This window comes from Phytophthora sojae, assembly GCF_000149755.1.
Source record: "Phytophthora sojae unplaced genomic scaffold PHYSOscaffold_1, whole genome shotgun sequence".
Classification (NCBI taxonomy): domain Eukaryota; phylum Oomycota; class Peronosporomycetes; order Peronosporales; family Peronosporaceae; genus Phytophthora; species Phytophthora sojae.
In genome coordinates this window covers 5,748,874-5,761,473 of record NW_009258115.1, presented here as the reverse complement: position 1 = coordinate 5,761,473, position 12,600 = coordinate 5,748,874, and the positions used below count along the sequence as shown (strand labels likewise).

General features: G+C 53.0%; 5 protein-coding genes across 5 annotated transcripts; 4 read left to right on the top strand and 1 right to left on the bottom strand.

The window, feature by feature from the left end:
* Positions 1–3,610: 3,610 nt before the first annotated feature.
* On the top strand, positions 3,611–3,781 carry PHYSODRAFT_375298 (hypothetical protein; the record flags this gene model as incomplete). The annotated part of the gene is made up of 1 exon (XM_009517219.1): positions 3,611–3,781. A coding segment is annotated over one exon (171 nt), but the record flags the coding sequence as incomplete, so codon positions are not given.
* Positions 3,782–3,901: 120 nt separating this feature from the next.
* PHYSODRAFT_372790 (hypothetical protein) lies at positions 3,902–4,189 on the top strand (the record flags this gene model as incomplete). The annotated part of the gene is made up of 1 exon (XM_009517218.1): positions 3,902–4,189. A coding segment is annotated over one exon (288 nt), but the record flags the coding sequence as incomplete, so codon positions are not given.
* A 340-nt stretch (positions 4,190–4,529) lies between these two features.
* On the top strand, positions 4,530–6,354 carry PHYSODRAFT_293825 (hypothetical protein; the record flags this gene model as incomplete). Its single annotated transcript, XM_009517217.1, has 4 exons — positions 4,530–4,743; positions 4,863–4,892; positions 4,925–5,843; positions 5,919–6,354. 4 exons carry the CDS (start codon positions 4,530–4,532, stop codon positions 6,352–6,354), a joined length of 1,599 nt encoding a protein of 532 aa, XP_009515512.1.
* Positions 6,355–7,517: 1,163 nt separating this feature from the next.
* PHYSODRAFT_473874 (hypothetical protein) lies at positions 7,518–10,958 on the top strand (the record flags this gene model as incomplete). The annotated part of the gene is made up of 3 exons (XM_009517216.1): positions 7,518–7,877; positions 7,923–10,444; positions 10,508–10,958. 3 exons carry the CDS (start codon positions 7,518–7,520, stop codon positions 10,956–10,958), a joined length of 3,333 nt encoding a protein of 1,110 aa, XP_009515511.1.
* A 24-nt stretch (positions 10,959–10,982) lies between these two features.
* PHYSODRAFT_353495 (hypothetical protein) lies at positions 10,983–12,289 on the bottom strand. Its single transcript, XM_009517215.1, has 5 exons — positions 12,265–12,289; positions 11,853–11,954; positions 11,715–11,770; positions 11,471–11,642; positions 10,983–11,393 (listed from the first exon to the last, which is right to left on the bottom strand). Exons 2-5 carry the CDS (start codon positions 11,881–11,883, stop codon positions 11,302–11,304), a joined length of 351 nt encoding a protein of 116 aa, XP_009515510.1. The 5' UTR covers positions 11,884–11,954; positions 12,265–12,289; the 3' UTR covers positions 10,983–11,301.
* Between the last annotated feature and the right edge of the window lie 311 nt (positions 12,290–12,600).

Below are 12,600 nucleotides of genomic sequence, written 5' to 3'. Positions count from 1 at the left end.
CACACAACGTGGAATGGGCGATCTTGGTCGGCCACCGCCAAAATCGGCGCCTCAGTCAAGCCCCGCTTGACTGCATCGAAGGCCTGCTGACACTTAGCAGTCCAAACCCATTCGGCGTCCTTCTTCAGGAGCTGTGACAGCGGGCGTATCATGTCCGCGTAGTCCTTCACGTACTTACACAAGTACGTGGCCAAGCCAAGGAACTGCCGCAGTTCCTTGACGTTCGACGGCGCCGGCCACTCATTGATCACTCTGACCTTCTCCGGGTCAGGGCGGACACCGTTCTTCCCAACGAGACACCCGAGCACGGGTATCCCGCTCGCCCCGAAGATGCACTTCTTCAGGTTCGCATAGAGCTTGTGCTTGCGCATGAGCGCAAGCAGCTTCCGGAGATGTACCTTGTGCATCTCAACATCGCTCATCCCGTCCGCAGCCCGGCTGCGAACGAACACATCGTCGAAGTAGCTCGGTGCGAAGTCGCCCACCGAGCGCAACAAGTGCGTCACGCACCTGTTGAAGGTCGCAGGGGCGTTCTTCAGACCCTGCAGCATCACTAGCCACTCCCAGAGCATGCCGCTCGGCGTGCTCACAGCCGTGAGAGGGATATCGCTCTCACGCATGAGGATCTGATAGAACCCATCGCGCAGATCAAGAGCACTGTAGATAGTGCTCCTGGCCATCGAATCGATGATGACATCTTTTCGCGGTATCGGTGTCTGCGCCGGTCTCGTCTCATCGTTCAGCTTGTTGTACGCATGAACGATGCGCCAGCCGCCCTGTGGCTTCTTCACACAGAACGTCGGAGCACTGTGCGGGGATTTCGATTCCCGCACTTGTCCAGCTTTGCGACGACTCTCAAAGAAGTCGTCAATCGCCTTGACCTGCTCTCGCGGCAGTGGCCACTGCAGTACTTCGTGCCCGGCACGAGATCAATCTCGTGCTGGATGCCCTTGTCCTGCGGAAGCTCCGCAGGGATCTCTTCCGGAAGCACGTCCGCGTGCTCCCGTAGAATCTCGTAGAAGGGACTCGTCTTCAGCGAGTCCCAGCTGTGCTCCTCAAAGCGCTCCTTCTTAGTCTTCGCACTGAGAGTGTCCTCGCTCTCAGTGGTGCTCTCCATGAAGAACTGCCTCAGTTCTTCATTCTCGCTCTTCGTTCTCTCGGCGTCCGAGAGAATGCATATTTGCTCGATGCGTCCATCGTGCAAGTCACGCGCGAAGCGCTTCCAGCTCATGACTGGAAGCGAAGTCAACTCCGACGCTTGCGTCGGAGGATTAGCGAGAGTCATCTCCCTGTACCGGAACCCGGCACAGGTACGCGTCAAGACGTTCAACGACTCGACGTCCGGCTTCTCAGCACCCGTCTGCCCGGCAGACATTTCTTGTAGCGTCTCGGCCCAAGGCCGAGACTTGCGCAGCGACCTTCGCATGCGCCGTCTTCTTGCTTTGCGGAGCCCGGCTCCGCTTAATTCTTGATCCCGTCCAGGCCCAGCCGTGGACGGGTGTTCTTCTTGTATACCACCGGCGGGTATATCCCGCGGGCGAGCGACTTCAAGCCCGGCTTGGTCGCCTGGCGCTTCGTCGTGCAGCCCGGATGCACGACAGCATGCAAGTTTTTCCGGTGTGGGACGTTTGCAACCGTCCGCACCGCTTGTAGCGTCGGCTCCCGGAGCCGACACGCCATCTTCACCTCGACGCCTGTTATTGGCGGAGCCCTTCGTTGCAAAGGGTGCGTCGACTCCCGAAGTCGACGCGAAATTCCTTTTCGCAGCGCCGGTTCCCGGAACCTTCAATACCTCGACGCCAACCATTGGCGGAGACCCCCATTACGGAGGGTGCGTCGGCTCCCCGAGCCGACGAATCGAATTCACCCGATCCATCGACTCCCAGAGTCGACGGCGTTTCGTCACCTTGGCTCTTATTATTGGCCAAAACTGATCCAATCAGATTCGCGTCAGCCTCCACGGCTCAGGCGTGTGACTCGCCTGCGTCATCCGTGCCCCTTGAGGTCGGAGACTCTTCCTGATTCGCTGAAAAGCGGGTGTCGATCTCCGAGATCAACCCATTTTCTCCTTCAGCCGTCGGCGGCGACGCCGACGCTTGCTGCTCTTGCGCGCGCCCAGGGCGCGCGGAACTGCATTACCAGTAGGGCGCCCCGCGCCTACTGGCGTCCAGCGTTTTTTGTTTGGTTGCGACGGTGCCCGGCACCGCCGCGATAGCTACCCTGCTGGTGCACGGGGGCCGTGCACTCCGGAGCAAAGTGACCGATTCTACCGCATCGGTAGCATCGCACATTGTTTCCTTGCGACTGCTGGGGTCCAGCAGTTGCAGCGCTCGAGAAGTCCATGGGTTCTGGGCCTCCCGTCCTCACTATCGGGCGAGGCTGTGGCCTCGGCGCATGTGCATGCAGCTTAGCCTGCCGCAGGCTAAACTCCTCCTGCATTACAAGAGTGATTGCAGCTTCGAGAGTACTCGGGTACTCACGGAAGAGATAGGTCTTCACAGGCCCATCTCTCAGTCCCTTCATGAACGTGACGACCTTGGTCGCCTCGTCGATCGGATTGGTCACGATGTTCGAGACCAAGTACCGTGCTCTCTGAGCGTAAGCATGGACATCATGCTTGCCCTGCTGCAGGTCGAGGAACTCCGCCCTCGACCGGAACTCGTTTTGCGGGGGCTCAAACGCTTGTCTGAGCTCTTCCTTGAATCGCTCGTACGTGCTAAAGCACGTAGGATCCGAGAGTCGGCGTCCATACGCCCAACTTCTTGCACGTCCGCCAAGACATGACATGGCGAACGCGACCTTCGACAACGGGTCGACGATGCGTCGAGCCGCAATGGCAGTGTCGAGTTCGACAAGCCAACGGAGGAGAGGCTCGCCCTCTCTTCCAACGTAATTGCTCACGCTGAGCTTCAGCGATTGCGCGCGCGGTGTCGTCCCCAACGACACCGTGGCAGACGAAGCAGCATCTCGCTGCTCCCTCATGATGAACCCCAGAGCAACACCATGTTGCTCTTTCGGCGATAGCGATCGCAGCATCGCAGCTACTGCCGCCTCCCCAATGACTGTTGACAGTCGTTGGGGTGCCTCCCACTCTGGATCCGACAGGTGGAGGCAGTCAGCGCGTGAAACATGAGTTGCAGGCGAAGTGGAGCTTTCCATGGACACCTCCGCGCTCATGAAAAGATTCTCGGCTCCTCGTTCGTACAGCTCCGTACGAACGTTCAGGTAGTGCTACCAGATGTAGTGGGCCTACCTTGGCTCACTACTACGGCTTACTCGTATGCGCACGTGTATGAGGAAGCGTAGATTTCTTTTACTTGGTTAAGTATACTCGAGATCCATGAGTATACTTTAAACAAGATAAAGACTCCAAATAGCGGGGTTTGGTAAAAGATGAGAACTGCTATTTTTGTTTTATGTTTCTGAATGTGTATGGACCACCCGTCGTGGTGGTCGTAAATGTATGTAGCCATTGGTGTACCTTACATCAAGGTCGAGGAAGTGTTCAAACCTCTAACAGACATCGCATCTGTTAGAGGTACAAGTGACTGTAGCCACTTGTGCGTGTAACCCCGTTACAGAAAAGGCCGAGACAATGGAGGCCATATTCGACTACTTCAAGAAGAGGAATGGGAAATGGAGTGATGTCCAGTCCTTTGTCATTGACGAGCACTTCACTGAGTGGAAAGTGTTGAACAAGTGTTTTCCGTCCGCCTGGGTGTTGCTATGCCAGTTTCACGCAATCGCGTTCTGGAAAAAGCTACTCCGAAAGCGCTGCTTTCGCCTCAGCACGTCGGAGAAAGACCAGATTCAAAAGTTCTTCGCTGACATGCTGTACAGGTATGTAAATCTTAGTCTTTTATTCACTTTAGGTGCTAGTCAATCACTGACCCGTGTATGAATAAGCTCGACGGGAGTCCGTTTTGAGCAGATATACTCCAAGTTTGCTACTTGCTGTGAGACAGGTCATAGAGAGGATGTCAAAAACTATTTTGATAAAAACTGGAAGACGTGTTTGCCGATGTGGGCAAACTTTGAGCGCAGCAAGTGTTTCAGCGCTGGAAATACGACAACTAATCGAATTGAGTCGAATTGGAACCAGCTCAAGATGGTTCTCGGAAAGCGGACAAGTATTGACAAGTATGTTTCCGCACTTCTGCAGCACCAAGCGCATGTGCTCAGCCAGATAGCTCATGGATTTGCATGCAGCGCTAGAAGTTCGCACTCACCTGCCGGTGTGCCTCTCATTTTACGGAAAGTATCTGGCGTTATGAGCGATTTTGTGTGCGTCGGCGGTGGGATATCTTTATGATCCATGGCGCCGACATGAATTTGGCTCCGGTTCCAAGCTCTTGTGATTGGGAAGTGCATTCGAACGGACGTCGTTTTATCTGTAACGATAACCTGTGGTCCTGTTCGTGTTGGTTTTATACAAGCCACCATCTTTCCTGCGAGTACATTATGGTTGTCGCTATAAAGGAAAGGGGTATAGTGAACTACCAGTGGGGGCATTGGCAACAAGGTGGAACATGGAGCACGCACTTGGATTGCATGATGAGATCGACAAGAACGCGTCCGCTACAGATGACGCTGTGGACGTGTTAATGATGAGCAAACCCTGTAAGATGAAGGCGCCGGTAGATGATGGGAGCGGAAGTTCAACGAGCGAGTCTACCGATGTTCCACAACCGATTTCGGTGAAAGGTGATTCAACAATACACAACATGCGATCCGATCACCGTGGTGAGAGCCCACAGAAGGTTAAGAACGTCACGATTGTCCATCTACAGCGCGAGCAGCGCGGAAATTTGGCAATTTTGTCATCACGCGAGAAGTATAATTTCGCTGTATCCTGTTTCCAGCCTGTGATTACGTACCTACAGAATTAGGGAGTAAGAAATTCTACCCTGCACTTGATTTTTAGCAGAAGGTCTAAGTGAAGATGCAGAAAGACCTACAGATTTAGATGATGGACACGACGAAACAAGTGATACTCTAAGTATGATTGATCCAGTCGACCTTGCCGCGATTATACACGATGTAGCTACATGGGAACAACCAAGTCATGCTGCCAGTAGTGAAGAACCCGATCCAAGTGTTCTAATGGAGGAGTTATTTGGGATACAACCCAGCTCGCTGGTGCATTTTCCAAGGCCATTTGATCCGAGTGAGACCGACATGACGGAGTCCTCATCACCCTTACAAGCCGTATCCAGGCATGTGGAGGTTCCCTCGACCGAAGGTGCTAGCAGATCGGTTTCGACAACTCGTATTGGGAGTCTGCAACTCAGTGAAAAAGAAAGATGCCAGCCTCAAAATGAAAGCGAGAAACACATACGGCGCGGGGGTATCAATGCTATGAATCTTCCTAACCCTGTGGTCCAAGGGAACCCCAAGCGAGAGAAAGTATTGTATTGGGCTAGCAAATCTTCAAACAGAAGATATGTGGATGGTTCCCCTCCCGACGAAAGTGCTCCTCCAAATATTGCTGAGCTTGTGCATTGGGCCAAACACACAAACTCCTTACAAAAAGTGGATGAAATGATAGACCGCTATCCAGTAACGATGAGGAAACGAGCGCTTAAAGGTCGGGCGCCTATCGTTGAGGCCACCTCCAGCGCCGTTGCCCGAGGATGCTGTCATGCATTTGACATCCCGGAAGGTCTAGTAAAATCCATATCGGCAGCTCTTCTAGCCGACAGATCTGCTATGATCCGAAAGTCTGAAACGCAAGGAACCAACCCATCCAAGTCGAAACATGAGATAATTGACGTCGACTCAAGCCCGACCGACGTGCAAGAGAAAATTGTGAAACTCAAGGCATCAGGGCCTAGCTTTTCCAGGTATGTATTTTCGAATGCTGCGTTGGTGGAATGTGATCAGTACTAATACGTGCGATATATGTGTTATCTTTGCAGCAACTGTGTCGATGCTATTAGAAGCTTTTACAACTGCAGAAAGCAAATTACGTTATGGGAAGTGGACTTAACGTGGCAGAAGAAAGACTGGTCGAAAAACAGCGCTGTTGATGTGGAATTTTTTGCGTTCGAAGTCAGCGCCCGTGAGCTACCCAGAGAGAAAGTCAAAGCGCTGCATGTTCGACTGGCGGATGGCGGGAATGCTGGCTTTGAATCCGCTTGCTTACAATCGTACTACTCAGTTCCATCGACGAAAGTGACGATTTTCTTCTGGGAAATCGTTGGATATATTACCGGGACCGTGTGGCTGAATGATTCGGCTGTTAATTGCGGACTTCAGGCTATGGCGGGCTGTCGGCCCGACGTTCGAATTCTACCGTCGCACGTGTTGAAAAAATGGCTTCCCCAAACGAAAGCAGACACAAAAAATGTCTGACATGACTATTATGATCCTCCCCATCAACAACAAGGGCATTCATTGGACACTCATAATGGTCACCGTCAACTACACAAATTCAAGGAAGCTGGACGTCCATTTTTACGACCCGTATCCCGGACGGCCTTACCAGACAGAAATCTAATCGGCATGGGAGAAACAGTTCTGGCCGTTCATGCAGCGCTGGCACAAGGATACGGTTGGTGGTCATAACCCGACTATTGACAAGCATTGGATAAACAAGCCCACCCAGCCCGATGGATCGAGCTGGGGTTATGATTACAGCGGCTGCATATTCCTACGTGCAAGGACAACGCAAATTTGAGTTCGAAAAGATTTCTAACGAAGCGGTGGAGGTAATGCGACTACGAATACTGTGGATGATTTTGTGCAACTACTGTGGGCACAATTGACAAGGGAGATAGTGCTGCTGCAACTAGAACGGATGCGAAGCTAGCGCTTGCATTTCTGAAAGAGGAGCGAAACGAATGACCTTCAATCTACGTATACGTTTACTCGAGTACTATTTTTTGTGCTCATAATTTCGATTTTCTGATGTAGTAGGGGTTCTCACGGTTGGTAGGTTTGCAGGTTGCAGGTAAAACTGACCACAGTCAGATTCTTCGTGCATAAATTTTCCTTTTACGAGCGTCAGTTAGTGGATCGAGGCTAGCTGTAGGCGGGACCGACACGAGCAAAGCCGGTCTGGCCGCCAAATGTTCTGCTCGTGTGTTACAATTTTGTGTACGACAGTCGCCCCGGACGTCAAAATATTTCCCTCTGCACTAGATCGACGAGAGTGGGCATGCGGCCAAACATCCCTGGAAGCGGAAAGATTGCCACACGCCTCTAAATTTCTTCTAGTGGGAGGCAGTAGTCAGCATTAGTAAATGTGGCCGATCTGAGTTACTAATAACTGCAGTAGTATGAGTTGGCTCCTCGTCCCAAAATAATAGCAACTGTAGTATTTAGAGCATCATTTTAATAGTGGTATCAGTGGAATAGTACTGTAGTTCAAAAAAATTACTTTCAATTCCTGGTCACAACCTTACCCATTTTTGGTACTCATATAAATTATAAGAGATGTACCATCCTTATGGTACCGAATAAAAAAATTTAAGAAGCCTCAGCCGCCTTTCAAAGTACCGTCCAATTTGGATGCGATGGCGCACCCCCCGGTTAAGAAGCAGGAGTTCCTGGGCGCCGTGACGCTGGTGTCCTTCTCGTGCGATGGGTCTCTACTTTACGTGGGTGTGGGGCCTACGATTTTCCTGTACGCCACTGCTACGGGCGAGCTCCTGGGAGAGCACAGCGTGTTGACGCGAGGCATTCTGCACGGCTGCGACGTCGTCGGACTTCATGGGCCCAGCAGCACTGACACCGGGACGTTTGTGGGCGCATTCTTTGGGCAAAAGCGAGTGGCGTGTTTCAAGGACCTTCCGCAAAATCCGGAGGCTGCGCAAGCGCTTGGAGGGCTGACGGTGCTCGGGAAACCGAAAGTGTTCTGCGACTGGGTGTTCGACGTGCAGCTGCTGACAGACGACTTCGCGTCTGAAGAGGAGGAGGAGAACAAGAAGCTGCTGGTGGCAGTGGGCCTTGCGCACAACTTGGTGCAGATCTGGGACCCGGTGCGCAACAATATTCTGCGCAGCGTGCAGTGCGCTGAGCGCTGCATTTTGTACGCGTTGTCATTCCACGGACGATCACTGGACAAGCTCGTGGTGGCCTCGGGAACGGTCTTTCAGCAAATATTGATCTGGAATCCTATGCAAAATGCTGGCGACGACACGGATCCTGCGGTGGAGCCGGCGCAACGACTTCATGCTCACGATGGCGTCCTGTTCAAGCTGGCATGGTCGTCGGATGCTCGCGCTCTCACTTCCGTCTCTGACGATCGTACAGTACAGCTATGGTCGAACATTGGGCAACCTACAGTCGAGCAATTGCTAGGAGCACGAACAGCAAGCCGGTCGGAGTTGCTTGCAAAGGAGTACTCGCCAGTGTTCCGGTCCTGGGGCCACTCGGCGCGGATTTGGGACGTTGCTTTTTGGAAGCACGGCGTAGTGACGGCAAGTGAGGATGGCCTGTGCAAACTGTGGGGTCTCGATGGCAAATGCGTAGCTACATTTCAAGGACACATGGGCAGGCATGTGTGGCGTGCAGCAGTCCACCCGTCTCAAAAGATCATTGCGACTGGAGGTGGTGATGGTGCTGCGAAACTCTGGGATATCAAGCGCCAGCTCATGTCCACCACCGATGCGCCCGAAGCTAGCGAATGGAGTAAAACTATCCGCGTCCCATTCGTTGCGCCAACGACTGTGTCGAAAAAGAAGAAGGGGGGTCAATCCCACAGCGTGCGCAACATCGTGATCAGTTCTCGAGAGGAAGGCAAAACTGCATTTGTCGCCTCTGAGCACGGAGAGATCTATCGTTTGGACCTGCCTTCGCTCGCGGCGGAACTTTTCTTCACAATTCCTCCATTTGACGATGCCCCGGCGCAAACAAGAACCGGAGGTCTCTCGACATTTGCAATCGACAGTTCTGGGCGATTTTTGCTGCTTGGTGACGTATCGGGTCGTGTATGTGTTGTCGAGGCATCTACCGGCACTTTGCTGCACTCGTGGACCGCACATGCCAACATCCGGATCATGAAGATGTGGTGGGATCAGGATGACACCCTTTTCATTAGCAGTGCTAGTGGCATTCTTTCCGAGTGGAAGCCATCTATTGCCGAGCAGACCGACAGCTCGATATCACCGTTTATTTCGATGGAACTGGTCGCGTTGTTCAAGATCCCCGCCAAGAGCTCGGTCTCATCGATCCTGGTGGTAGATCGCTCTGCGACGAGGAATATCATCGGAGGCGATGGACATGGCAGTGTGTATATCTTCCAACGCCCGCTAGGTGCCAGCCAAAGTGGCGATAACATCTCCGATGTGCGAAGCGCAGGCGTCGTGCGCAAGGGTGTTCACGGCCGCGAATTGGTGGCATCTCTTCTACTTTCTGAAGAAGTAGACAGTTCCCAAGCCCAACACGCTGTCATGTTTTCGGGAGGTCACGACGGGTATATTTGCTCGTTTGCGCTTGAAGAAGATGTGAGTGGAGCGCTGACGGCTACACAGGTTGGCCGCGAATCCATCCGAGGCATCTCCACAGTCAAGCAACTTTGGTGGAACTCACCGTCTTCCGAGGGCAACACGAAGAGGGATCTCATGGTGTTCGGCTTCCACGCGGCGCAAGCTGTTCTGCACAATTTCTCAGCTCAGTATCGAGTCTTCAATGTCGAGTGTGGAGGATGGCGTCGCCCACACACTCTTTTCACTAGTGCTCATGGCAAGGGCTCGTGCGTGCCCTCGCACACGTTCGTTTTCACACCTCCTTCAACTCAGAAGCAGCATGTAGATATCAAGGTGCATTCGACCCTTTTGGGGAATGCAACTTTATCGGAGACGCCCGCGCTATTTTCCAGGTGCTCACTGCATGACCAGCATCATGGCCGGATGACGACTTGTGTGGCATTCCTTGGTAATGACCGACTCGTTACTGCAGCAGAGGACAATAGTCTGATGCTACACCGTCGTCGCTTTCGACGTGACCACAATAGCTGGCGTTGGGGAAGCGTGGCCACTGGGATCGCACATACGACTACGGTGCGAGCTCTCACAACATTCCAGCGTAAAACTGATGACGGTGTCGTGGATCATATTGTGCTATCGGGAGGTGGAAAGCAGCGTTTAAATGTGTGGCTAGTTTGTGGAGAAAGCGATTTGCTCCGGCATCTCTGCGGCCAGGAGCGCGCGGATGCAGAGCAGGACCACCGCATTCTTGGGTTGGCAACTTTTGCGATACCCTCTGTGTCGGACGCGTATCGACTTGTGACTGCGTGCAACTCCGAGGGGTCTACCCAGCTCCTGCTACTTGACGTGAATCATGGCAAGCTGTACGAGCTTGGTGACTGCCGTTCAACTTCAAGAAAGCCGATTCTGTCCTGCGTTGGATTTGAGGAAGGCGGAATTGCTGGATTGGCAGTAGGATCAACGGATGGCTTAGTGACGCTGTGGGACCTGAGCATGCTGCTGAAGGAGCTTGCGTCCCTTCTCCAATCACAGGAGGACAAGAACCTTTTCAATGCGAAACTTCTCGGACTGATCAGCACCATGCAGCCAAGTGGGAACTACTTGGCCCATGACATGGGCGCGAACTGCATCAACCTTGCCAAGTGCGCGAAGAGTGAGGAGGAAGGTAGCCTCGACGTTACTCTTATTAGCGGCGGAGACGACCAGAACTTGCTGCTGCGCGAATTGCGCTTCCCAGCGTGCCAGAAGTTATCGGAGACTCGGGCAGTAAATGCCAGCGGATCGGCTATCAAAACCGTTGCGTGCGTGGATGCACAGGTTGTTTTCGCTGCTGGTTATGATCAACGAGTGAGCAAGTGGATCATACGCCGCGACGGTAACGAAATTCAACTGGAATGGCGAGGTGCAGCCTTCTCCGAGTGCGCCGATGTAGCAGATCTCGCCATTCGCCAAGCTTCAACTGCAGAGGCTGATGAAGTCGTGGTCGTTGGCCAAGGTCTGCAAATGATGAGCTTCCAACGCGAGTGAAAGCGTTAGCACAAAAGATAGACTGGTGCGAGCGAGTGAATAGAATTGTATGCATTTTTCTGTTTATTTTTGCTAAGAAAATATCCACATCGCCAGCTTTAGAAGAATGGACCACACGCAGCAGCAAATACTTCTTGTCGCGCTTCGAGTAGCCTGAGGCAATCAAGCTTCCCTCCTTTACCCGCTTCAGTTTGCCATCACCCTCGTGCAAAAGACGCTTGGACATCCGATGCTGAATGACGGTACCGCGACTCCCAGCTTAAGAGCGCAGAACCCACCGTCCACTACAGCGACGACGAAAAAAATCTTCAACCAAAATCCAGTCCCCACACGCCGACAGCGCCTATTGACCGAAGGTGTTTTCGCCGCTGTAGGTGATGTAGAGGAAACCATCCACGTCTTTCTGTTCTTCGTAAATGTTCGACATCAGTGCCGCTAAAGCAGAAAAACCGCAGTAATATACATCAATTAGTACAGAGACAGCAACAAGGTAGCACGGTATGGTCACATACCGGTGGGTGGGAGGACGTTGTTGATGAAGATGAAGATCGCCTTCTCTGGACTCAGTTTGATGCGCTTTCGGATCACATACACGAACTGGCCGACTGTCAGATCGGCCGGCACCAGGTACTTCTTCTTGTCAATGTCCGGGATGTCGCTACGGTCCGCCTTCTCGCAGATGACCTGCACCACAATGGAGAAACTCGCCAGTTAGTTCTCGATTAGCCAACACGAAAACACCTATAGCGTACGCACCGGAATCCGGTCCGGGTACTTGGATCGGATGCGCTGGGCCTCGGCTTGGCGCTTCTCTGCAAAAATGGCACCATCAAACGTCGTTAACCTAAATCTGAGACCGTGGAATCTTGTGGACCTGCTCAGAGAGCTACGCACCGAACGGGTGCTCCTTCTTGAATGAGCTCATCGTTGCAACGTGAAAGACTGGTGGCGTCTTCTGCTCCTGCTCCTGCTAGTGCTTCTCCGAGATAGTTACGTCTGCAGCAAGCCACACAGCAACACAGCAGCGTCTCCGGTCAGTCTCTTTCTCGCTCGGGACCTGGTACCTCCCTTCGAAGGGTCGCTTCACACTATCAGCACTCCGAGTTCGCGCGCTGCACCCGCTAAAGCCACTGAATCCGCAGACGGCTGCGGGCGCGAACCGATTTCGGGTTGAGTCAGCGCAGCGTGCGCCCTCTCGCCCCGTGCAGCGCGACTCGAGTGGCACGCGAAGCCGCTGCTCAACCGCCACATGCATCGTAATCCTAATGTATGCAGGGCGGGGCCACGCCTCGATCTGGTCACTTGCCTTCGACGTTTCTTCTCGGCTTCCACTTTCTTTGTGTGGGGGGAGCTAGAAGGCGGAACAAAACGCCGGCGGAACCCGCCGCCCTAGCGGATAGGAATCCTAATCGGAGGCCTAATAGGGTCCCTAATAAGGCGTATAGCTCCGCTCGGATTCGCGCGTGTACTAGCATTTGCAAGGATAAGGTCTTCGAGAATGGTAGATAATTACTGCTAAATCGCTGCTAAAAATCCGAGGACGTGATCATCACTCTGGTTGAACCGAAATGAATCTCGGAAATCAGTATGGCGAATATGCGATCGAGAGCGGGCAAACTATGCGATGCAAGCGTCCTTCAAA